This window comes from Hippocampus zosterae, chromosome 3 (assembly GCF_025434085.1).
Source record: "Hippocampus zosterae strain Florida chromosome 3, ASM2543408v3, whole genome shotgun sequence".
Classification (NCBI taxonomy): domain Eukaryota; kingdom Metazoa; phylum Chordata; class Actinopteri; order Syngnathiformes; family Syngnathidae; genus Hippocampus; species Hippocampus zosterae.
Genome location: NC_067453.1, coordinates 5,608,249 through 5,634,500, shown reverse-complemented (window position 1 = coordinate 5,634,500; position 26,252 = coordinate 5,608,249). Strand labels below are relative to the sequence as shown.

Sequence of the window (26,252 nt, the reverse complement as noted above, 5' to 3'; positions counted from 1 at the left end):
TTTTAATAAATGCATTTTTAAAAATATCTTAATATATATAGTATATATTTTTTTCACTAATGAAGGGTTCGGTGAATGTGCATATTAACTGGTTGGGTTTGGTACCTCTAAGAATGTTAAGAACCACTGCTTTGAACCATTACTTTTCTGACAAAACCAAAATGACTTATTATTCAATTGCAGAGTCTATCTTGAGAGAAGGCGACAACAGACACTTCCCACTAGGCTGCAGAAGAAACTAAGACTCATTGATGAGTGCATCAAGTTCTTGTCACGTCCCGTGTTTGCCAACAGGGGGCGGGCTTTCTCTCCGCCGCCCACACACCTGTTACGCATTGGTCGGTGATTACTCTGCCTTTATTAGGACACTCTGGCAGTCGACTCACTGCCGGAGAATTCCACGCCGTGCCAAAATTTCTCTCGCCCAATTCCTACTCGTATTGATTCATTGCCTCTTAGCCTTGTGGCTGTTATTGCGCATTGTTGTTCCTCTTGCGAGTGAAATTTATATTCATTATCTCATCTGACCCTCCTTGCTATCTTTTTCCGCAAGCGTTTTCTGTTGTCCTTTTTATGTTATCCCTGGTCCCTATTTTGACCAGCGCTTTTTGTTATTCTCCCTGTCGGGTTATTTTGTGTTCGTATTAAAGACTCCTTTTGTTATTTGACAAACCTCTTTCTGTGTCTGCTATTTCGGGGATCCACTTCCTTATTCTGTTGTGCACGGAGCGATCATTCTATCGCTTCGGGCAAAACGTGACAGTTCTTTGGTACATGCATGTTTGCACATGCAACACAACTGTGAACAAATGACAAAATAAAGGATGTAAAACACACCCTATTTACTAATCAACAGGCACAGAACAAACAAATGTACATAATGGAAGATAATGAAATGGAAACAATTTATATTTGTCACGTTGCGAGGTGGTGGCGGACCCCAAAAAGCAGGCAACAGGGAGGAGCACGGTGAACTTGAAGTGTGTATTGATAAAACACAGAAAACTAAATCCTTAACAAACAAAAACCATGACTGGAGATAAAACATAACAATGACCAAAACCTGACTGAAATAAACATGACAGTAGCATAAGAACAGCCACAAACAAACATGACAGTAGCCAACTGCAACAAACAAACATGTCAGTAGCAAAAAGCGGCTAACAATGACCTGACAATGAGTGGTCGGCCGGGAGTCCTTTTATGCCACTAATTACCTAACGACCAACAGGTGTGCAGCTGCAGGGAAAAGCCCCACAGTGCCACCTGTTGGTCACAAACCAAAACATGACAACATCTTCAATCATGAAGCATTGTCATTGTGGGATAAGGTCATCTATGTTCTATTGTCTATTGTGAGGCTGCCTTTACTTTATATTGTAATCATTAAATTATTTATGTTGAGTGAAGTCGAGATAGACTTTTTTAAATTTAAATACAATACACATGTGTAGTCAAATAAGTGATGCTTTGTAGCCCTCTTACTTCAAAAGGACCTGGCCTAAGCATGTAAACGTCCATTCATCTATTTTCTACCTACAGCTTGTCCTTACAGCCGAGGACAGTTGCTATCGAATGGCTGGGCACGTACAGTACATTATAGAAGTCAGTATGTGTGAAATCCAGAAACACTCATTTTTATTTAAAGCAATTATGTCAAGTCAAAAAAATGCTGTCTTGATTTTATTTTTTAATACTGTTAATACTGTTTATATTACTGTTAAATAAACACTTCCCATAAGGTCTTATTTTACGTGGGGTTGTGAGTGTCTGTTGAATGTAAAAAAGTAACTTGTTATTTATTTCAAGGAAGTAATCAGTAAAGTAACCAAGTTACTTTTTCAAGCTTACTCTGCCAACACCACATCCACTATCTCCAGTCAATTCATGCACTTTTAACGGCTGTGTGTACATGAACATTCTCCCTCAAACACACAACATCGATTAATTTCCATCGACATGAGCAAGCAATTCGGAACAACTTTTTCTTCTCTCCAACAACCATACACTCCATATCTATACACTTAATTGTTGCAATGAATTCACAGTCAGTGTTTGGGTCTCTGGTATATAAATACTGCACTTTAAAAGAGCAAAAACACACAGTAAATACATATGGGGAAACCAGTAGGGAAGTGAACAGATATGAATCAATGCAGATTATTATGCACCGTGATTCATCGTGTGCTTCCTGGATATCAACTGAGTGTTATGTAAATTATATTTACAAAAGTATTTGTGTGGATTTTTTTTCTTTTGAGAAATTGTGCCAACGTGCCCAGTCAAATAGCATACAACTCCAATAAGTACCTGCAAAATAACAGATTCGAGGATTTAGAATTTGGTCATCACAATGCTTTTAATATACAAGTGGCAGTCAAAAAGTAATGAGCCCTGTTCAATTTATCCAACATCCACACTGTTAAAATGTCTGAAAAAGAACAACTGTAGTTAATACACTTGTTTCATTCAAAAAAAAAAAAATGTTTGAACCTATCCACTTTCTGTCTGACTTGTAAATGATGTCTATCCGAAAGTGTAGCCGCTCCCTAAATGACAGGGACAAGGAACAACAACAAACAAATCCCACCTGAGGAAAAATCAGAAACCTTGGGAAGGGGCCGCAGATGGTAGAATTCCCTTTTAGTATCACAGGGCTGCAATGGATACCGAGTGGGCAACATTTAACACAATATTGAACAACCATTCACGCTCACACACACCTCAGGACAATTTGGAGTGTTCAATCAGCCTGCCATGCATGTTTTAGGAAACTTCAAAACCCGGCCTAAAACACCCATATCGATCGGACCAGAATCCATACAGCAACATCCAATTGGAGAATCATCACGTCATCATCATCATGTGTGATCAGTTTGACAAGTACTTCACGTCATCCAAAACTCCCGTGTGCGCACTTGCAGTCACACAAGCTCGGTGTAAAAGTGCAACCAGTCTGCCACACAGCGCTGTCACATTGATATTTTTTTGGGCTGGATTCATGACACAAATGAAAGGTCAATTGATACAATGATTTTTTTGTGTGTGTGTGTGGCTGACTGCAACGCCATACCTGGAAAACCACCGCCAAATTGGTCATTCTCACTGTGCCATCAAGTCAGTTGATCATCTCACCTCTATCTTTAACGTTCATTCAAAATAATACATAAAACCGACAACATTTCTTGTTTGGCAAGTTTCCAAAATGATTAAGACATGCTACCAATGTAGTCGCCTTGGCTAAAGTCGACTTGTATACAGTGCATATTGTACGCATAAACATCAGCGAGTGGTGTGGCTTTGGCCAGGGCCACGAGGAGGGTGGGCTTAAATGAGGCTAGATTCAAAGATTCAGAAGAGGATAGTTCGAGCATGGGTTTTTTTTTCCCCTCTCCCTACCCAGTGTTTTCCTTTCTGAACTCTGACTGTAAATTACCCCATTGCGGGACAAATAAAGGACATCTTAAATCATGCTCACAGCTTTAAGATTGCTTCCTGCCCTTTAAAGTAGGGAAACTATGAAAAAAATTGGGAACTTGAGAAGAGGGAAAATACCGGTAATTGTTCACAGTTGATTTTTTTGTAGACTAGTCTCAATGACTTGAGATGTAGTATGCTTTCGATCATGAGGTGTTCTTATCCTTCTACAAACAAATCTCTTCCCATTATTGTAATACACGTTGACACAGGTTTTTATCTAAAGAATTTCATTCCAGGGCAACGAAGCCTCCCTGGTTTGAGGCTACTTTTATAAAGAATCGAAGGATGTTTGTTTACCACTTACTGAAGACAAAACTGAATTCAGAAACAAGCAGGAACTGAAAGTAAATAGCATGGGATCTCCAGAGAGAACATTTTAAATACGGTGCTGTCTAAGGGCTCCAGACTTGAGGATAGCTATTAAATCTAAATATACTGTATATTAAATTGTCCAAATATTGATGAGCCCATCGATCCATTTTCTATCACTTAATCCTGTCCAGGCAGTGCTGGATAACATGCTTCATGGTAGCCTTGTAGACAGTGTAAACAATGATGCCATTCAGAGGTGCCGCCTGAGAGAAATGCCACCGTTGACATTCATGCCAGGGAAAGCCTCAGAGCTTTCCCTGGCCATGGATATGGTCACTAAAATGCTGAGACATTACAAGAGGAAATGGAGGATCGAATGCTACGGCCGTGCGCCATGTCAGAAGAGAAACTGGCAAAGAGGCCGCTAAGTGTGGAGGAGTACACTATGTAAATTACTGTACATTTAGAGTGTGTCTCATCCTGTTCTGTATCACAAAATAAGGACACAGTGACAAAGTGCAAGAGCTTGAAAAGTAAAGCTAAACCTTGGCAAGGAAAAGCTCTGCAGCGACAGGTAGGCACACATCACCTACAGTAAAGGCAAATGACCGAGCAGGCAGGGTGTGTCGACAATATGTGTGGTGTAGGAACGTATTGTGCGTGTTGAATGTGAAGAACAATCAAAGGTATATTATGTTATAGTCATAGTTGAAAATCAGGACATTTGAGGTAGATACAGGGGCTTTGTCATCAATTATCTGTGAGGAGGCTTAACAAGCAGACCTGCAGATGCTTTCACTACAGTTGCAGCTGTAACAAAGAGCTTTACAGAACAGTTAAGACCAGTTCAGTGCTCTTCAGTGTTTTTGACCTGAATTTAAAAGCTGACTTCATTTTTGTTGGCTTATCTCATTTGCGTGCAGCACAACAGCTAAATGCAGCTTCACCATGTTAATTTGAACTTTGGGCTCCACTAATTAACCCAGATCTGTAGATCATTCAGTGATTTATAGACCAGTCGCAGATTTTTAAAATCTATGTTTTATACTGCTAATTGGGAGCCAGTGTGAAGCCTGTTGAACTTCAGTAATATGTTCTGGTCTCTCTGAACCTGAGCTGCAGCATTCTAAGCAGGGACCTTTCTCGGGCTGAGAAACAAAAGTCCACCGACTCAGCTGAACTGTGTTGACCACAAAAACTAGTCAACACAAAATTGTATGCCTCGATACCATTAATAATTGCAAAATGCCCAGGATTGTGTTTTTTTTTCCGTTAACATATATAGAATTAAAATTTCATGTAATTACAGCAAAACTTCACTTTTAAAAATCCATGCCGCAAATGCCATTAACATTTTGGTGGGCGGGTACCGAGAGTCGTACAACACAGCCAGCTTTCTTAACTGAATGGAAAAACATGAAATGGAATTCCATAGGAACTTTGTTATGCGCTCTCATTGTACACTAGGTGGAAGTGTTGCTATACAAATACTGTTGAGCTGAAAAACGTGCTGATACAGTAACAAAATACAGTGTTTGGCTACACTCTGGCCTTATTTTGCCTCTCGACACATACTTAACCCGGTTCGAGACAATTTGAAGTGTCGGACGAAAACACACTTCTGTCCTTTATTAGTTCATCCTTTCAACAAACAAAAAAACATCTCGTCCTGCGTACCGGAAATGGGTGTCCTTCCGGGACGAACGGACGGACCGTTCAGTCCCAGGGACGGAATACCCATCTCTGCCTGTAAGAAATTGGTTAAAATCATCCAACCACTTTATACAGACGTCCCCAAAAAGTTTATCTATTTTACTTCATCATTGACATCCAGTTTAAAATCCATATAGTAGTATGCTGCTTCTCCTCGGTAAGCCAACTAAGCCCACAACCAGTATTCGTGCATAAAACATGACTAGTGGCTGCGACCGTCGTTCATCGACGGTGCTTAATTTGCTTACTCGTGAGGAGAAAGAGCATACGTGTACTCTCCATGAACCTTCAAAGCTTCGTATTTAAAAAAAAAGGATAAATACTACTACATGAAAGTAACACACATACAGTAAATGTAACTACAACAATAAAATGTCACCAAAAATGAAATCAGACTATGGAATATTAATTCATTTTTCATCCATTTTTTGATCCAATTAATCTTCACAAGGGTCGCACTGGGTACTGGAGCCTATCCAAACTGTCTTCAGGCAGTACACGGGGGACACCCCGAACCGGTTGCCAGCCAATCACAGAGCACACAGAGACGAACAACCATCCGTGTTCACACTCACAGCTAGGGACAATTTAGAGCGTCTAATCAGTCTGCCATGCTTGTTAATGGAATGTGGGAGGAAACCAGAGTACCCGGAGAAAACCCACGCAGGCGGAGAACATGCAAACTCCACACAGAAAGGCCGGAGCTGGAATCGAACCCGGTACCTCTGTACTCAGAGGTCGACGCGCTAACAACTGGACCACCGGGATGCCCAACAGTTAACATTAAATAACAAAATAATGTAACACAACACAACGTAAAACACGGACAGTCATGCATTCTTTGCCACTTTTCCTACATACGCTTTGTTGTTTACGACACACTCTGAACAACTTTGTCAGACTACAGTGGTAGGTTAACAACGTGCTACGAGTAAAATTATGCACTGGTTGTGTGCTTTGAGCACTTCCAGGCACAATTTTCTACTAGCTAACATGGGGCGCTTGAAAGTAACACTCGTGGTGCGCATATGTCAAATAGTGCACGGTTTTGTTTCACCAAACCATCAGTAGTCGTCCTTCTGGGAGCCTGTGTAGAAATGTCATACAGTAGAGCAGTAGTGGAAGGCACTACATGTAGCTGGGGGCGGGGGGGGGGGGGCATAAAAATATGTTTTACGAGTGCCCTACCCATTCTATTGGGAGGCTGAATTGTCTTAGTGGTGATGAGAAATAGCGTACTGGTACTGTCCATGGTCCTGAAGCTGTGCATCTCGGACGTGTATTCAATGTTCAAAAGTCTTTCCAAATTCTACAGTTTGCCACAGATCACTGAAACCATATGTTATCATTCGTTCTTATTCCTACGAATGATTAGCATGAAGTAAAACGTTTTGGCGCTGCTAAATTCCAGCGCACCACTAAATGGAGCTTCGGCGTGCGCAAATGCGCACTGCCCACTGGATGCCTTGAACCAGTTGTGCGGCGGCTCGGTTCTACGTACTCACATCCAAAATAACGGAGATGCCTCTCCGCGGTTCCGGGGCAAAGAATTGCTCTTGAGCCACTGCCACCTCCTCCTTGCTGGAGGCATACTCCCGGCTGGAGATGTTCTTGTTGTCGCTCATTTTGGTGACGATCCAGCGGACGAGCCCGTCAATTCCACCGGGCTGGGCGCCGCTGTTTCCGGACTGAGCTGCCGTTTCGGGCTCGCTGTCCTGACCGGCTACGGGCTTGTTCTGTTCGCGGCTTTCCTGGGCTCGAAGTTTGGCTTGTTCTTTGTTCAGCAGTTTGTGGACTCCGTCCCTACAGTAGCGCGCTGCCTGCTCGCACATCCTTTTGCTCGGGAGCGCTCATGCTGCGTTCGATGGGGGAGAAGCGACCCCCCCCCCCCCCCCCCATCCCCGAGCCGCCCTTCCCGGTTACATCACAACCCCACCCTAAAACACGCTGAACGGTCGCCACTTTTACACGTCGACAAAAGGAGAGTTGAACTACGGTACTTCACGTTGACTGCCATGCACGATGTTCGACAAGACACTGGTCATCTCTCGCCCCATGATGCGTTTTAAAGGTTTCTTTCTGTACCTTTTAGAGTAATGACCTGCACTTAATCACATACAAAACACGCTAGAATTGCTGTGAATTATACTACTGCGTTTAAACAATTCCATTAAAAATGTTGTTATACGGCTTACTATTTAACAATTTGTTTGTAAAGGTGCCGTTGCTGAGTGGTCAGGCACAGCAAGACATTCTCTAATCGCTGCTGAAATTTGACTTTAGCTCGAAAAGTGACATGTAAAGGTTGCACTTGATTTTACTAAATTCTAATACTGTATGTCTTCCTTGATTTCAGTCTCCTCTCCATTTGGAGCAGGGATGGCGTTACCCCGAGGCTAGGGGGTGCTATGACTTCGTCAGAACTCTGTGTGGCCCCAGGTAAACCGCTCCCGCATTTTAGTTGATAACATACTAATAAAATATTCGAAATTATTTTCTCAGAGTGTCTGATTTGTAGCGTTTTTCTTGGCTGCTTTCTCGTATTTATTGACATACAGTATTATATATACGCAGTATGTGATATATATATTTTATTTCCATACATATTTTCACTTACTCACATGTAAAGTTTGGTAGTTTATACGCGGGTGACCCAACCCACCCACGACAGTGTGACTGAGAAAATTGAGAATAACTTGTGCTGGCCTATATCATCAATATTGCTGGCCCATTTAACTTTGTTACATTAGCAATGAGATCATTCAGATTTCAAGGTTTGCTCTGATTTTTTCCTGTCATTACAAACATATTTATTCGGAATTGCTGCCGAAGATGTGGCACATCATGCAGCTGTTATATTACCCTTTTATATGTAATTGATGGTTTCCATATGGTAGTGGTATTAAGAGCTTGGCGGTGGGATTACGAGGGTGATTCAATCAGGCCTCTACACAGGATCACGAACGAAGGCACATGTGCCAGATTTTGTGAAACAACAACAAAGACTTATTCCTTACTACAAACAGTGGTACTGTAAGGAACTATCACCTTGTCTTTTCCAGCTTCTTCAAAACTGTGAACGTAACAAAAATGTGATCGTAACAACACAATTTTGGCCCTAAAGAGATGATGGGACTTTGGTCACAGACAGGTGTCCATAGACAAAACACGAGTGCCCTCGTGTGGTCATTGGTCATTACAGCGAGTGCCGATGCGGGTTGCTTCTTGATGGATTGTTTCTCAAATGCGGCTTTCTTTTTCTTGAAAGGTGTAGGTTCTTCTTCAGTCATATGATTTGATCTTTTTACCTTTCCGAGGAAGTGTTTTTTGATCGTTTGTTTTTGTGTACTAGCTTCTGGGGTCACTCTTTACTTCTGCATCACATGCCTGAAAAGAGTAGCTTAACTTTTTGCTTCTTTGATGGGGAGGCCGGTGTCAGTTTGTAACAGCAAAAGTGTGACTGCAAGAGTACCTAGACGTAAAAATGTATTGTTTCCCGGAAACCCACAGAAAATCAAATAACTTTTTTTGATACACTCGCGGTATTAAAGACGTCTTTCTTCTCGGGATACACCACCTCTGCGATAGCATTCATGCATTTCTTGACAAACTCTCCTTACCGCTGCTTGCTATCAGTTGAGCAAACCGAAAGCTCGCCCGAACAGATGGCTGGTTCAGCTGAGCTTGGCGTACAAATGTATTTTGTTGAGCTAACGTTCCTCTTTTTAGCGTTGACAGTTTGTCTGCTCTCATTTGCCCATGCAAAAAATCGTACTTGTTGTTGTGACGGGATTCATAGTGTCTCCGCAGATTGTATTCTTTGAATACCGAACCCGACAGATGAGACAGACAATCTTTTGTTAGCATTAAAAAAAAACGTTTCTCCATTTTGGGTTAAATTCCCTGTATTCTGAATATTTTTTTCTTTTACCTCACCTTTTCGCCATGATTACATTCTCTTTGAGAGGGACGGATTTAGGATTTTTTTTTCTGGAGTTGCCAGATAACGGCACAGACTGCAGAAGGATGGAACAAATGTCACGTTATACTGTATGTGTTTATGAAATTGTTACTAGCTAACAGTTAATCATGAAAATAGTTCATAACTAAGGAATATTTTAGTGCAAAAGCCATATTTTATGATAAAATACAAATATACATAGATGAAAAATAAACCCCGCAACCCTAGTGAGGATCAAGCGGCTCGGAAGATGAATGAATGAATGAATGAATGAATGAATGAAAAATAAATCAAAAGACTTTCTGGTATTGGTCAGGGGGGCCGGACCAAATGTGGAGGTGGGCCGGATCCGGCCCACAGGCCGTAGTTTAGTGACCACTGCTGTACAGTATTGTTGGATTTATTTTGGGAGGACATGGGCTTGTTTATCATTTTTTTATACATGTGACAACAAACTGTTTTTTTTAACAGCAAATCACAACATTTTGAACAAGTATTATTTGTGGTTCTGCGTACTCCATCTTTGTTGGGACTAGGATGACTCCAGCAGGTTCCCTCTCAAGTAATAAATCCATGAGCAGATACTTTGCGCCTCTGTGGCTTGGTTGGTGATGGTCAATTTGCCAATACATGGCCCTGGCGACCCTCCTTCTGGGGCCACAAAGTACACCTGGATGGGTTGTGTTTTTTTCGAGAGGAAGGTGTCTGCTGCTTTGACTGTAAAACAGGGGTTGTCCACCTGTGAAACATACCGCTGTTTAGTTACATACTGTATATTTGACAACAATGAACATATTTTAGAAGCTGGAGTTACTTGACCGTGATGTCATATACAATACCTGAAAAGAAAATACTGTGGTCTGCAGGAACACATTTTTGAAGGGGATAGAGATGCTACGGCCATTCCGAATGTTGAACGGGCCTTGTGTTTTGGAAGGGAGGCCAACCCCATGTAATAGAAAGACATATTCACCCCCGATTCCAGAAGACAGGTGAAGCTGGCCTTTCACTTCTCCAAGATGATAAGGCTCAAAACAAACCTCCACACTGACTTGAGATCCTGTCTGGTTACCTGGCAATGCAGCCACAGTCTTGTTCACAAGGAACGCTGGGCAGTCAGTCTGCAAGTGGGCAAGGGAAGAACGGGAGATAGAAACAAAACATGCTGTCGATAAAATTCCTTAAAGGGGACATGTTAAGCATTTCTGAAAACAATTTTTAAGTGTCTCTAAACATGACTGTAACATGTGTAACTGTTGGCCATCCTACGCTGTCTCGTCCTGCAACGCGTTGCACGATACAACCGGAGTAAAGTACGTAGGGAAGATTTTCAAGGCGCCGAGGAGTGAGAGTCAGTGATCTACTATTGCACTGTCCATTTATCAGGCGTCATGGAGAAAAAAAAAACCCACAAAGATAAATAATTATTGTCCACTTCTTCCCACAATCTAGCCCATTTTGAGCCAGTGGTCCTCTCACATGCAAGTGATTTATGCTGTAGAGTCAATGGAGAGAAGTATTAAAATGATCACCTGAGGCACAGCTGGTAACTATACATTTGACAATAAAGTTGTACTTGACACTTGATTGTAACTAGGTGAGTGGCCTCTCATTGCGGAGTGACCAAAAAGACAGTTAAAACATGTTCACTTAGAGAGGCAGAATTTCAGGTCCTACACTTCGTACAAGAGTCAATTATTGTGCTGATCTGCGCATGTGGCACAAACACACCACCACACATATACACCACGCCTCCTTCCCCGCATTGACAACTTCAGGGAGCAATCAAGTATGTACTCTTTAGCAGAAGCTAATGCTATAAACTTGTGCTAATCTGTGCAAAACTCTGCGCAATTTTGCTTATCTTTTGCCTTTGACGTGATAATGTGTAAAGGCATCTGGCTGTCGCCTGAGAGGGGCAGATCGTCATTCAACCTGGCGGCCGAGTTCTGGATATTTTTGTGGGGACATTTTATTGTGGAAATAAGATGATTTGTAAAAAATAATATATTCTCAATTCAGAAATAGGCATTCAGAAGTCTTGATTGTTTAATGTCACACTGATGGCTAAGCAGGCACTCAGGAGAGACACAAAGATACAAACAATGAAAATGTCACACCCTTTTAGAACATGTCGGGCTCCACTTTAAATTTCAACACCGCACTGTCATTCCTACCTTGCAAGCATATTCTGTTTTGAAGTGGGAGAAGTTGAGGAACTTAACAGCAACACTGTGGCTGCTCCCCAGAGACGCGCTGAATTGAATCGTCTTCTCTGGTGGTTGAGGCAGCGCTCGGAGAAGAAGGCCGTAGTGAAAGTAACCAAGATCGCTACAAAACAGAGACAGCCGGGAGGTCGTCTCGCCGACACGGAGAGGCTGGTAGTCGAAGGTGAGAGCACCCTAATGAGAGAGAACACATAAATAGTGCTTGTGGGTTCAAACCAAAGCACGTTGGGTATGCCCTGTGTAATCTTTCACCTTTGACATTCCTGGAACAGTGTGCAGACTTGGGGCACTGATGTCAGGGCATTTACAGTCAACTGTGAGGCAGATAGGTGTGGTCAGGGGGTTCTCCACTTCTATGGTGGCTGAAGTCTTCTCGCGGACATTTGACACCAATTCGACTACAGACAAATCTACCGGGCTGGTAACCTTGAAGTTAATGATGTAGAACAAGTACTCCCCCGATGCCTCATTCAGAAATGTCACCTATTGAGAGAGGCTCATGTGACTTAATAAAATAGTTCAATCAGAACTCAAATGTGTGGTTGTATTCAAACCTTGGCATTGTACTGGCCCTCTCTGAATGTGTAAAAATGAATCTTGTAGTCCTTCTTAGACAAAGCCGGAACATCAATGTACTCACGACCCTTCAGAGACACCGTAGTATCTGGATTTTCAGGACTTAGAAACTCTATTATGACAAGGAACCTGGGCACACATAAACATTTATGACGGGGCTCTGCATCAACACGTTTGATTCCACAGAATTTGATATGTATCATTTTCAGCTATCCAAGCTATTGTAACAACAATTTTCTTTTTTGCTATTGGCTGGCAACCGGTTCAGGGTGTCCCCCGCCTACTGCCCGAAGACAGCTGGGATAGGCTCCAGCAACCCCGGCGACCTTAGTGAGGATCAAGCGGTTCGGTTGAATGAATGAATTAATATTTTCTTTTTGCAAGAATGCACAACTTTCAAGACTTTTGGTCAAAAGCACTTCTGTTTTTTTCTTTTTTTTGTGACTGCAGAGTAAATTCACTGATGTAAAGAAACTTATTTTGTACAACATATGTGGTTGATATGTTTTCTGACATTTGCCATTTTTAAGGGGACACTGACTCCAGCGCGACTAAATATTGTATGTGCCAAACTTTTCTGGGTATAGCTTTAATTTTGAGTTGATGAGAAACAACCAATAAAAAACAAATGAAATTAAAAAACAAAAACTAAATAATTAACAACCCGAGATTTAAAAGAATTAGGTGTGAATGAAGTGGTAAATCTACTATGCATGCTTTACCGTTTCTGCTTTGAGAGCCAGTTAGTCACAGGGAGTATCTGTGTGTGATGGGTCTTGGCCGGTAGTTCATGTACAATCGTGCTCTCTGCTTTCGGAGCTTCAGTAGTTCCTTGCAGCGAATACAGCATGCCAGCTCCATTGGGGAATGAGAAAAAAACAGACCCCTGAAGATAAAGGAGAAATCGATAGCTGATATTAGAAATGGCAATGTGAAATGATATCGATGACTAATTTTGTAAAAATCTAAAAATATCAATTTCTTCAGGCTTCTCTGATCAATCTCACTGTCGTTGGAATTTCCATCAAAATTCATAGGATCCTGCATTAACTTTGTTGTTGCTGTTTACGATTGCGACTTTGAAAAAATGCAAAAGGTTGCTGAGTTGATGTCTTTTTTTTGCATTCAAAATAATGCAAGCATTTGGAGTGAGGAGGGGTGGTGGTGGGGGTGTATCTGTACTTTTTTTGGTCTGGAATTCACCTGGTCAACTGCAGGAAGGCAAGGAAGGAGGGTACAAAAAAACCCCCCAATAATTTACTTTCAAAAGAACGAAAAGGGGTGGCCCGGTGGTCCAGTGGTTAGCGCGATGACCTCACAGTGCAGAGGTGGGGGGGTTCAATTCCGGCTCTGGCCTCCCTGTGCGGAGTTTGCATGTTCTCCCCGGGCCTGCGTGGGTTTTCTCCGGGTACTCCGGTTTCGTCCCACATTCCAAAAACATATGTGGCAGGCTGATTGAAAACTCCAAATTGTCCCTACGTGTGAGTGTGAGCGTGGATGGTTGTTCGTCTCTGTGATTGGCTGGCAACCGGTTCAAGGTGTCCCTTGCCTACTGTCCGAAGACGGCTGCGATACTAATCAGTCGTGTCAGTTAGTGGATAATTTGATACAACGTTAACTATAATTAGATGCATATAAACAATTAAACAGATGGAAATTAAATTGTCAACGTAATCGTTACTTTACCAAATGTTTCTTTCCATCAACAGTCATGGTCAGCGGTCTGTAGGTGACCACATAGGAGTTGCTTTGGAGAGGCTCAAGAACCACAGACGGTGCAGCTCTCCAGTGCTTGCCATTGATGACAGGTCGTATGCTGCAACACTGGTTTGTTGGGTTGACCACAGACAGCGTCTGGGTGTGTGAACCACGCACTGGGCAAGAAAAATTTATGACCTAGAAGGAAATAAAAGGAAAGCATCACAATTTAGAACAGAACAAGAAAAAAAAGAAACAATTCCGAACTAATACTCATTGATATGCAATGAAGAAATGAATATATTTGATCATACCACTTCTGAGTACATTTACATCAATACACAAATGTCTTTCACTGAAAATTATTTTCATCAAACACTGCGCAGATGAGCATAAGCAGTATAAATATTGTACAAATGAACCAAACCTCTTTGTTGGAGGCGGCTGTAATGCAGGAGCCCGTCACAGTGAGAGTGATGGGTGAAGCTGTGCCTTCTATGCAGCAAGTTAAGTTTTCGTATCTTGAGTCATTATTCAAGCGAACGGGGGCAAATGTAAATTCCAGAGGAACCTCCGTTCCTGGCTGGATCGAGCCTTTACTTGGGTGGACGGACAACTCTGGAGGAAAGTCTTCAGTTTTCCACTGAAACCTTTTTATTTGTTCAAAGAGCAGAAGGGGATGGTGTTAAAAATCAGATCAGACTATTACTACAAAATAATAAGTGCATTTGTAAAAGCAGAAATTTCTCCACATTTCGTCTTTGCGATTTTACAAATGAGAATTTCAGAAATCATTCTTACCGGGCACAAAGTTCTCCTGTGTTGATTATGACAACTTTCTTTTTGCCTTGGCAATGCTGGACAACTGCTCCGAACCCGAGGTGGTCCTGTTCGAGACGCACCTCTACACCCTGAAAATATGAATCAGAAACGCATTATCCTACCCCACAATTAGTAACCAACCGTATCACGATTGTCTCTTCAATTTGTGATTTGATTCATTTGTGATTTTAGTGTATTTATTTATTCATTCATTCATTCATTCATCTTCCGTACCGCTTGATCCTCACTAGGGTCGCGGGGGGTGCTGGAGCCCATCCCAGCCGTCTCCGGGCAGTAGGCGGGGGACACCCTGAATCGGTTGCCAGCCAATCGCATTTATTTAATCTTACAATAAATAAACTGCAATAACGGCAATTTGAAATACAAGCACAAAACCAGTTCAAACACGTGCACACGTTGATTCTATGGATGTGTCTCAATTTACAAGGGAGATGTCAGAGTGTAGACGCAGTGAGTGCCTGCCTCCTTGTTAGGGGAACTTGCTCACTCATACACTCCCTCGTTCACTAACTCACTCGCTCACAAGAAATGAACAAGCGTTTCAGAAGGGGGTTGGGTATCGAATGTTACAGGGTTTGCCTTGCACATTTGAACCGTACCTGGCAGCATCCCTGGATGCTCAGCAGGGGATGTAAATAGCTGTCAATCTCAGCATTGAGCTCAGCAGTAAAGGGAGAAATACGCTGGTGGGGTGTGAACAAAATCTCGACATTACATGAACCTTGAAGACATTTGAGGTACAGCTCGGCTTCCGGGCTGATTGATAAATCCTGGAGGTGAATAAAAAAAAAGAAGATGGAATGTACTTTGTGCGACTGTTTTGTTGACCACTCCTAATGATTTAATTCATGCTTCCATACCTTGGTATCGAGACGTGGCTTTTTTGTGTCTAGCTGCAAGGTGAAGGAAATGTCCAAAATACTTCGGTTGACTAGCTGCACCCGTTTTACAACTTTCTGACCGGGTGTCAGATTTCCAAGTTTCACCTTCTGGTGCTTGGGCGCCAACACCCCCAACTGGCAAAAGATGACAAAACAAACTGTGGGTGAAGCTTGAATCTCCAATTTCAGTAAAGCGTTAAAAAAGTTTTATAAGGTGCTGAAATTGGGAAAATGGAGCAAAGATTGCTTCTGAATGTGTTCACCTTCAATTCAATTCCTTGTCCCCAAATGTCCACCTGTTCTTTAATGCAGCTGTTTATTAAGAAGATGACGCTTTCGTGGTAACGTCGTGGCTCACGGGGGTAAAAGGTGATGGGAACCTCCACCACTGCGCCAGGGCACAAAACATCTGGTTTGAATCCAATTTCCAGGAACGAGCACTTTTTCGATTGACACTTGACGCTGAGGAACACAATCCCATGTATTAATGACAACGTTCCTTGATGTAGTTTTCATCTTGACGTAACAAGGACACAGGCTGGAAGAGCTACGAACCTGATGTCCCTGTTCCCTTTATTTTTTAACACAAGGGTGTGGGATGCTGGCACCATGCCAGGACAATACACAAAGTTCTTGCCAAAGTTGTACTTTGTGAAAGAGAATTCAAGTTCGGGTGACACACCTCTGCCTTCAATAGCGATGGTAAACAATGGGCCTTTATTCACCTGAAACAAAAGCAGGAGAACTTAACCTAAAGAGTTCAAGAGTCACATGGGTTGGAGTTGGTGTTGAGCAGGAAGGTTTACGATTTCTGATTTCCCTTGGGCATTTGACTTTTACTTCAGTAGTTTTAAATGCCCACAAACATAACTAAACCATTCTAGTCAACACATTTTATTGACAGTCCCGGGACGATTGTCTGTGAAAAATTAGTCCGTTAAGTGTTAGGCTAGACTCCTTAGTTCGGCGGTCGGCATCACGCGGCTCCTTTTAGCGACATCTAGTGGCTCACTGGAGCTTTATAAAAAACGTTTGAAAATGGAAAAATATTTTGATAGTAGGCTAATATAGCTCAAATAGCGATAGATACATGTTGCAGCTCTGAAAAAATGGAGAGCTGTGGTGTTGTTTTTTTTAAAACGTACACTTTATTTATGCTTTCAACAGTCTCGACAAACACAGTCTGCGTCCAACACGTCCGTCCGTGCCTTCTCTCTTCTCTTTCAACTCGAGAGGTGTTCAAAGAGAGCCTCAGAAAAACGGAAATTAATGATCACTTCACTGACACCAAGAAAGTCCAAGAAAGAGGTTTCTTCTTTCTTCTACCCACATTCTTGCTGCTAGAGGCTGTAAATTTCCCCAGTGTGGGACAAATAAAGGATATCTTAAAAGCGAAAATAATGCACCAAAACAAAAAAATCAAGCGAGGAAATGACAAAATAAATTCTATGGGGGCGTTTGTGAACACACAACAAAGGAATGCATAACAAACAATTCTGAGACAGTCCAGACTCCTACATCCATACATATAGAAGGCTTTTATTTTTTTGCGGCTCCAGACATATTTGTTGTTTTTTTTGTCCTATATGGATCTTTTAACATTTTGGGTTGCCGACCCATGCCTTAGTTCAACCTTTCACAAACACAAAAATATCTTTAATGTAATATACATCTAATTTTTCTCATGTTCACCATTTTGGACAATTTTGTGCTTCCAACCTTGTGGTATCAGTCCACTTTTTTTTCCTTTTCCAGAATACGTGAGCCCGAATGCACAACTATTGACACCCCTTTTCTGTATTCAATTGCATCTTACCCTGATAATCAGTCTGATATCTGTGAGGGTACAACTGCTCCGGGGAGAAAAGAAGATTGCAGACTGCAGCTTCTGCCCAATAGCGATGGTGGATTTTTTGGGTTTCGTTAGTAGGTATTGAAGCAGCTCACTTGGCCCTTCCAGTTCAAAGTTCACATCCATGTTTTGTCTCCCTGTATTGGTCACAAGGATATTGAAGGTGGCTTGCTCGGAAATCCCCACCTGCAGTATACACACATGTCCACATGATGTACAACTCACTTTTTTCAGTGTCGGGGTTCCAACATCATACTTGTGAGAAGGTATTCTTACCTTTCCAAAGTCTAAAGTATCTAAAATGTCAGGACTCAGCTCTCTGAGGCCGCCATCTGGATTTTCCACTTGAACAGAGGCAGTCATTTTAAAACAATGTGCCTTGCAAGTGAGAATGAGGAACTGGGACTTTCTCTTCACCCTCAGGGTTATTCTGAAGCTCACGTATCCCTGTCGGCAAGGACTGAAGGACACCGACAAGGGAAACCTGCATCATATGTCACAGGTCAAACCTCATCATGTTCAAGTCATTTCTTGGTCATAAAATCCACTCTATTCTGTTACATTGAAGTGGATCCTTGAATGTCATTCACCTGTCGTTGGCCGGCACCGTGCCAGACATTGGCTGCAAAATGAGGTTGGACTCCTGATCGTCGCAGAGTAATGATGGCTGCAAAACAGTGAAGTGAAACGGTTCCTTTTCTCTATTCACTATATTCACTGTTTCTGACACTTTATTACCTGAAGGAGAAAACAAAATACTCAATGCATTTACTGCTTCATGGTCAAGAATTATTCTACAAAATATGAAACGCATGCTCAGTTGTACAATTGTTCACATTGACAGTGAGATTTCATTTGATTTGATCTTCCTTTATCTCAAACATAAAAAGAGAATAAAAAATAAAAACCCAATACAAATGAGTAAAAGAAGAAGGCCTGATCTAATAAGTCCTGATTTTGACAAATACAGAGACTATAATGTGTGATGTCACTGGTTGCCAACGGACGTGACATACCAATAAGTTGTTCGCCAAAGTCGATGTGAGGTATTTCAAAGTAGACGAGAGGTTCTCTCATGGAGCCCACACAAAGGAAGGGCATGGATAGAGACAGTGTCTCAATCACAAAGCTCCAGAATGACTCAACATCATTAACCTGTTCGGCTACATATTTAAAGCACATCTAAAAACAGAAAAAGATTATGTTGAAGGTTCGGTAAAATCATGATTCTTCAAGAGAGCCAAACAGACATATGGGGAGATTGCAGGGGGGAGATATGTCCTATTTCATAATTTTGCTGCTGTAAATTGGGAATTTCTCCATTGTGAAACAAATAAAGGACTTCTTATCTTAAATGGTGACACAAAAAAGCAGCTTCATAGTGTTAAGAAGTCCTCGCCAGGAAAAAAGTAGTTCAGACACTTTATTAGTGTTCAGAGCAATGCTATGCTCTGAGGTAAAAGTAGGAAGCACGGTCGATTAGTGGGTAAGCACATCTAACTGCACTGTCAAGAGGTTCTGGGTTCAAATCTTGGCACAGGTCATCCTGTGTTGGCTATTCAAGCAACTTCTTGTACCGTACCTCCGACCCCGGCTTTTCACACAGGGCACTGGGACCGGACTGGCCTACAAAGACTCAAAATTTGCATAAAATCAAATGTGAAATGTATTGGGGAAAATTTGAAACCCTAAAAAAAGTTCTCCCCAAAATGCTGTCGAACATGAAACACAGAAAATCTGGGGGGGTTGTTGATTAGAGAATATTGGAAAAAAAAGAGTAGAAAGAAGAAAAGAAAAAGAGAAAAGATCTGACCGTATATGCGAAGAAATCTTAGAATGTCCCTTGAGTGAGTCAGAATGTCCCTTGAGTGAACGCGATTCTCTTTAGTGTCATGTCTTATATTGCAGATTCGATCAATGATGTCATTGACGGATCGTCAAATTATCACATTAAAACCTATGACCGATTTTGCTTAAAATGCAAACTATCTGCAGATCCAATCCGGCCTATCGGATCTGTGTAAAGTCTCGTCCTGTGTGCAATTTCTCCCCATGCTTGTGTCATCTCTGGGCACTCCATCTTCCTTTCCCATGTTGCAGAAACAAGATCATTTAAAGAATCACATTTGCCCTTAAGTGTGAGTGTAAGTCTAAATGTTTGTCTAGTTGTGCAATGACTGACTGGCAACCAGGAAAAGGAGGGATAGGCCGTGACGCGATGACGGAAAGCGGTATAGAAAATGAATGGTGATACCGGTGGTTCGGTACAGCTGGAACGGGACGTCTTATCTTATCTTATTACTGTCACTGGGAACACAGCTACATCAATCATGCTAAAATAGCAATCACTTTGCTCCTTACCTCTGACTTCCCTCCAGGCAGAATGCAGCCATATGGTGTGAGGCAGCTAAATGGACTGTTACCGGTGTCTTCACACTTCCAATGGAATGAGTATGCTACATTGGTTGGGTTCAACACAGTAAAAGATCTGCACAAAGAATGGTCAGCACGGTATTTATGAGCACAAGTCATCTTTCTAGTCATAGCCATGAACTAAACATCAGATATTAGATTAATGTATCGTATTTCCTTAACCTTTTTGCTGGGGTGAAGAGGCCAAGAGTTTTACATTCTATCACTCTGATGTTAGGTTCCAAATAAGTCCTGAACTCAGGATTGCGTCGGCTCCCGCTGATATAGTCAGAGTCTTCAAGGTCAAAGTGGCAATGGGGCAATATGCTGCGCCCACAAAACGAGATCGTTGGCCCCTGAGCCCCAGCACGTAAATTAGGGATACTGGAAAAAAATAGGTGCATTAACAGAGAGAAACCATCAAGCAATCATGTTGATATCCCATTGAAAACACAGATTTGGTTTTATTCTAGGCACAAATTACAAAGACAAACAACAACATTTCATGCCCCATTTTAATTACCGGTACCAACAGAAAAATATAAACATCTCCCATGAGTCTTGGCAATATTCAACAAGCTTTTCTCAGTAAAAGCTTGGTGAAATTTGCAAAATTACTTCTCTGAAAGACATCATGGAAACACCTTGTCGCAGGCATTGTTGTCATAGTTACCCTGAAAAAGTAGCTTTACTGATTACTTGATTTTAAAAGGAGTTACTTTTGGGACTATCAGTTAATAAGTAACTTTTTTTTCATAGTTTGCTGGTACAGTACTGCAATATATACTAAGGTGCGACTTGTATATATTAAAATTAAATTTGTACTGGCACCCAAAAGCTGCCCTTTCCCTAATCGTGGTGATTTTCTTTTAGCTGGGTGTGAAAACTTTGGTGCATTAGCACTGCTGGTCAGAAGATGGCAGTAATGCACTGAGCGTATTTGCCAAGCTCCGAGACCAAGTATCGCACACATATCCACCTACAAAAGAGGCGTTTGTATGAGAATTGTACAGTTCAAACTGCATGAAAAACATTACACTCCAAACCAATATTTTTGGTCTTGGTTATAATGCATTTTTTGAGTGATAGTCCAAAAAACATGGTACGATTATAAGTTCCTGTATTAGTTACAATCAACAGACAACCAACAACCCAACTAAACACAAAAGTGACAACCACTTTTGCCAATAATTAATTCAGATGTGGATTTTTAACAGTGATGTCTAATAATATATTTTTTTAATTAGCAATAATACAAATATAACCTTTTTTGATTTGAGTATTTATTTATTTTTTTAATATAAAGAGCCTTGCTACTTTTTTATTTATTTTCGCAACGTAAATATTTTTAAGGCAATCAGTTTTGGTCTGACATTTAACTCTTCATATTGTCATGCCAAAACCTATTTATAATGTACATTGTTCATAAATCCAATTTAATTTAGGGACCTCATACAGTTACACAGTGTTGTGGGTCTTTCTCTTTACGCTTGAATGTGCTGCGATTAATGGTGGTTTTTAAAAATGTTTTCTTTAATTAAAGGTAGGGTTTTTTAAGATATATAACACTTTGTCAACAGCACAAAGTGTATGATGTACCTTAATATTTTCTTAGGTTGACACAAATTTAAAATAGCGACTGGATTTCCATCTTGAAAATGCAAATCTCTCTTCTCCTTCTCTTCTCTAAACCTCTTGTGATTTATGTAACTACTCTGGATATAGTTCATGTGTTCACATGTTGAAATGGTGCAGCCGTCACTTTTTTATATGAATGCTAAATTGTCGCAGAAGGCTTCACCTCTCACAAGCTGTATTCACTGTAGTTCATTTTCTTATGTGTAATATAATGTTCAGTTGTTTCTAAAAATGGGCTCTCCTCTTTTATTTTATTATTCCTTAACTATTGGTTTTATTCCACATACATGTGTGAGTGAACACTGATTGAAAACTATGCGCTCCCTTTTCAAGTGTTGTCAAATGTTTGTTACTACTGCACCCACATAGTTGACTGCATTACCACTTAACTGGTGAATGGTAAATCTCAGTAAGATTTATGTTACCTACTTCTCAACTCCATTAATTGCTAGGCCATAACCTTTTATAATCTTAATCTATAATCCGAGTAACTGTAGTCAGATTACATCAGTGGGAGACGTAACGTGTTAGATTTGTCACAACTGTAAAACGTGGATATAATAGAGTCAGGCATTACAAGTCACTGGTTACATGAAGGCTTAAAAACTCCAACAAGTTGGACACATTCTGCATTGTGCTGGAATACTCTCTTTTGATTTACTTGCATTGAGTACATGTTTTAACATATGCACAAATTGAACTGATTGTCAGACTTCAACTACCTGCAGTGCAATCTCCCTTGGAACTGGCCTGCTTCCAAAGGTGAAAAGCAAACACTGAAAATTTGGACAGTACCGGGCAAAATGGCCCCAATACTTGGCTCCACAGTAAAATAATGCATATGGGGGCTTCCCATCAGAAGAGACCTCTCAGTGGTCAGAGTGCTGGGAGGCCGTTCCTCAGTCACGGTCCTTGATGACATGCCACCTGAACATGTATGAGGGAGGATGCCATATTAACATGAGACCACTTGCGCAGAAAAAAATTATGATATCCGACACAAGAATAGTATCTAGAAATTTGGCTTTGAAAAGGAAATAATGCCGAGCTACAATTGACGCTGTCTGAAGGCCTTTTCACACTGCACTTGGTTTTCGGAATGTTTGTCGAGAGGCAGCGTGCAAGGACGAAAGCGCCCTGCAAGCTTGCCCACATTTAGATGTTTTTGAGTAGCAGCCAACCCAGAAGTTAAGACAAGGCTTTACCCACTGTGCTCTGAGCATTCTAAAATCACCCCGCCAGCCCCTCACCTATCGAATTGCCGCCTTCTGCAGTTGTCACAGTGGCACTCTCGAATTGAACTTTTTTTCAATTTGAGGGCATGGAAGACGCCTATCCTGCACATGCAAATACAGCATTCCATATTTGAGCACTCGCTGCACTTGCCCAGTGGAATTCATTGACAGTACGCTGCACAATGCTAAGTATGCTGTGCATTGCTAAGTGCAGTATGAAAAGGCTGGCCAGTGTTGGTGTATAAGCTGCAGCCTTTTTAAATTAATTAATATCAAATTGTTTACCTTCTTGGCTCATTGGACAGCTGCTTGAATCTATCAAGACTTGCCAAGAAAACTCCAGTCTCACAGCACCCTCATTAACTATCTGCACTCTACACATGAAACAAAGATATGGGATTCCATAAGAAATTTGAACCTGCAAGCAATTTACAGTATTATGGTAGAGGCTGATTCATTCGGAAGCTCAATCAATATGGGGTTGTTTTGTCATTGACAACAAGCATTTATATACATTACTAACACTTGAAATGTCTCAGGGAGGAATAACAGAACTTACTGGTGGGTGCTGCTTTGGTAAGCCAAGGTGTCTTTATATCGGATATTTGTTGTGTTGCAGCTAAACTTCACAAAGTCGCAAACTGCACTGACACGTAAATGCAAATCCCAATCTGAGCCTTTGACCACGGAACAACCTGGCTCAGAATTTTGTTTCTGTGCATAAATAAATAGATGCAGTTCTGTACATAGATGCAAAACATTTCCGCTGTCAAGAAATGTAATAGGATGCAAACCTTATTCTTTCCAGTTTGCTGTGGCTGTGTCCATGAACCCTGTACGGTCTTCTTTTGGTCATCCCAATCAGGAACCTGATCCAATGGCAGCTGGAATGTCACCTGACAAATCTTGCATGTAATTTGCTGTTTTGTTAGTGTCACTCGTCCTTTGGCGCAGAAGATGACTGTCATTTCCTTAGAGCAGCCTGCATGGAGGTGACCAACCTTTCGGCATGAAATATAACAGAAGCACAAACAGTATGATAGCTGGTAGTTATTAAAGAACAGACAAGCTCCAGTTTAGCTGTGACCTTTGTTTGGATAAGTGGTACATTCATTCATTCATTCATCTTCCGAGCCGCTTGATCCTCATTAGGGTCGCGGGGGGTGCTGGAGCCTATCCCAGCTGTCTTCGGGCAGTAGGCGGGGGACACCCTGAATCGGTTGCCAGCCAATCGCAGGGCACACAGAAACGAACAACCATTTGCACTCACACTCACACCTAGGGACAATTTAGAGTGTTCAATCAGCCTGCCACGCATGTTTTTGGAATGTGGGAGGAAACCGGAGCACCCGGAGAAAACCCACGCAGGCCCCAGAAAATCCATAATTAAAGCCATTGATATTTCTGAACCAGTTTCAGTTGGCAATACACAAAATCAGCATAAATAAATAAACAAATAAACAATTAATGCATAATATTAGACTTTGAGAGACGACTTCTCAACAGTGTTTACCTGTGGTGAAAAGGTGAGATATGAGTCCTCTGAGGGCCACTCAAATCTGACCACCTTGTTGCTGCTGCTGTGATTCATCAAAGTGAAAGTCTCTCTGACTGGAGAAGCTACATGGCAGTGACCAAAACTGAGCAAGTCGGAATAATCTGTGGAGACACAAAACATTGTGTACATTCCAAATGGTTATAATTTAATTGATGTATCGTTATAACTTCCTTAGCACAGAGTTTGTGTGTCGATGATTTGGCAGCTAGGCTGTACAGCCGCTGTGCTTCACTGTCTGAAACACTAATCCAAAAGGCAAAAAGAGAAACATTGAGTTAGCTAACAGAGTTAGCTCCTCCGTGAGTCGTCACCTTACCGTGGTGGAGGGGTTTGTGTGTCCCAATGATCCTAGGAGCTAAGTTGTCTGGGGCTTTATGCCCCTGGCAGGGTCACCCATGGCAAACAGGTTCTAGGTGAGGGGCCAGACAAAGCACGGATGAAAGACCCCTGATGAAGATTAAAATAAATGGATCGAAGTTTCCCTTGCCCGGACGCGGGTCACCGGGGCCCCCCTCTGGAGCCAGGCCTGGAGGTGGGGCTCGTTGGCAAGCGCCTGGTGGCCGGGCCTACACCCATGGGGCCCGGCCGGGCACAGCCCGAAGAGGCAACGTGGGTCCCCCTTCCCATGGGCTCACCACCCATGAGAGGGGCCAAAGGGGTCGGGTGCAATGTGAGCTGGGCGGCAGCCAAAGGCGGGGACCCTGATCCGATCCTTGGCTGCAGAAGCTAGCTCTTGGGACTAGGAATGTCACCTCTCTGGCAGGGAAGGAGCCCGAGCTGGTGTGTGAGGCAGAGAATTTCCGACTGGATATAGTCGGACTTGCCTCCACACACTGCCTGGGTTCTGGTACCAGTTCTCTCGAGAGGGGTTGGACTCTCTTCCACTCTGGAGCTGCTCACGGTGAAAGGCGCAGAGCAGGTGTGGGCATACTCATTGCCCCACGGCTCAGTGCCTGTACATTGGGGTTCACACCGGTAGACGAGAGGGTTGCCTCCCTCCGCCTTCGGGTGGGTGGACGGGTCCTGACTGTTGTTTGTGCATATGCACCAAACAGCAGCTCAGCATACCCACCCTTTTTGGAGTCCTTAGAGGGTGTGCTGGAGAGTACTCCTGCTGGGGATCCCTTGTTCTGCTGGGGGACTTGAATGCTCACGTGGGCAATGACAGTGAGACCTGGAGGGGCGTGATTGGGAGGAACGGCCCCCCCGATCAGAACCCGAGTGGTGTTTTGTTATTGGACTTCTGTACTCATCACGGATTGTCCATAACGAACACCTTGTTCAAACATAAGGGTGTCCATATGTGCACTTGGCACCAGGACACCCTAGGCCGCAGTTCGATGATCGACTTTGTAGTTGTATCATCGGATTTGCGGCCGCATGTTCTGGACACTCGGGTGAAGAGAGGGGCGGAGCTGTCAACTGATCACCGCCTGGTGGTGAGTAGGCTCCGATGGTGGGGGAAGATGCCGGTCCGTCCTGGCAGACCCAAACGTATTGTGAGGGTTTGTTGGGAGCGTCTGGCGGAATCCCCTGTCAGAAGGAGTTTCAACTCCCACCTCCGACAGAGCTTTTCCCATGTTCCGGGGGAGGCGGGGGACATTGAGCCCGAGTGGACCATGTTCCGTGCTTCTATTGTTGAGGCGGCCAATCTGAGTTGTGGCCGTAAGGTGGTTGGTGCCTGTCGTGGCGGCAACCCCCGTACTCGCTGGTGGACACCAGCAGTAAGGGATGCCGTCAAGCTGAAGAAGGAGTCCTATCGAGCCTTTATGGCCTGTGGGACCCCAGAGGCAGCTGACGGGTATCGACTGGCCAAGCGGAACGCAGCTTCGGTGGTCGCCGAGGCAAAAACCAGAGCGTGGGAA

The 26,252-nt window shown here is 42.5% G+C and overlaps 2 protein-coding genes across 4 annotated transcripts in view; both read right to left on the bottom strand.

Annotated features, from left to right (window-relative positions):
- Positions 1 to 7,467, bottom strand: part of necab2 (N-terminal EF-hand calcium binding protein 2) — a 130,194-nt gene extending 122,727 nt beyond the window's left edge. The window contains exon 1 of one of the 2 annotated variants that reach the window (XM_052060943.1): positions 7,011 to 7,467. In XM_052060943.1, coding sequence (XP_051916903.1) covers positions 7,011 to 7,337 — 327 coding nt within the window. In that variant the 5' untranslated portion in view covers positions 7,338 to 7,467. The remainder of the gene's footprint in view (positions 1 to 7,010) is intronic. The other variant, XM_052060942.1, reaches the window with a different exon arrangement.
- A 2,386-nt stretch (positions 7,468 to 9,853) lies between these two features.
- The window catches only part of hydin (HYDIN axonemal central pair apparatus protein), a 76,768-nt gene continuing 60,369 nt past the window's right edge, over positions 9,854 to 26,252 (bottom strand). For both annotated transcript variants that reach the window (XM_052060792.1, XM_052060793.1), the window contains exons 68-91: positions 24,343 to 24,488; positions 23,624 to 23,830; positions 23,389 to 23,543; positions 23,115 to 23,203; positions 22,317 to 22,521; positions 20,140 to 20,340; positions 19,906 to 20,032; positions 18,561 to 18,726; positions 18,135 to 18,282; positions 17,821 to 18,028; positions 17,509 to 17,730; positions 16,248 to 16,417; positions 15,956 to 16,154; positions 15,672 to 15,827; positions 15,411 to 15,581; positions 14,770 to 14,879; positions 14,396 to 14,618; positions 13,957 to 14,166; positions 12,993 to 13,156; positions 12,249 to 12,399; positions 11,947 to 12,177; positions 11,644 to 11,868; positions 10,306 to 10,587; positions 9,854 to 10,205 (exon numbers count right to left, since the gene is read on the bottom strand). In XM_052060792.1, the coding sequence (XP_051916752.1) occupies positions 9,999 to 10,205; positions 10,306 to 10,587; positions 11,644 to 11,868; positions 11,947 to 12,177; positions 12,249 to 12,399; positions 12,993 to 13,156; positions 13,957 to 14,166; positions 14,396 to 14,618; positions 14,770 to 14,879; positions 15,411 to 15,581; positions 15,672 to 15,827; positions 15,956 to 16,154; positions 16,248 to 16,417; positions 17,509 to 17,730; positions 17,821 to 18,028; positions 18,135 to 18,282; positions 18,561 to 18,726; positions 19,906 to 20,032; positions 20,140 to 20,340; positions 22,317 to 22,521; positions 23,115 to 23,203; positions 23,389 to 23,543; positions 23,624 to 23,830; positions 24,343 to 24,488 (4,373 nt within the window). In that variant the 3' untranslated portion in view covers positions 9,854 to 9,998. The remainder of the gene's footprint in view (positions 10,206 to 10,305; positions 10,588 to 11,643; positions 11,869 to 11,946; positions 12,178 to 12,248; positions 12,400 to 12,992; positions 13,157 to 13,956; positions 14,167 to 14,395; positions 14,619 to 14,769; positions 14,880 to 15,410; positions 15,582 to 15,671; positions 15,828 to 15,955; positions 16,155 to 16,247; positions 16,418 to 17,508; positions 17,731 to 17,820; positions 18,029 to 18,134; positions 18,283 to 18,560; positions 18,727 to 19,905; positions 20,033 to 20,139; positions 20,341 to 22,316; positions 22,522 to 23,114; positions 23,204 to 23,388; positions 23,544 to 23,623; positions 23,831 to 24,342; positions 24,489 to 26,252) is intronic.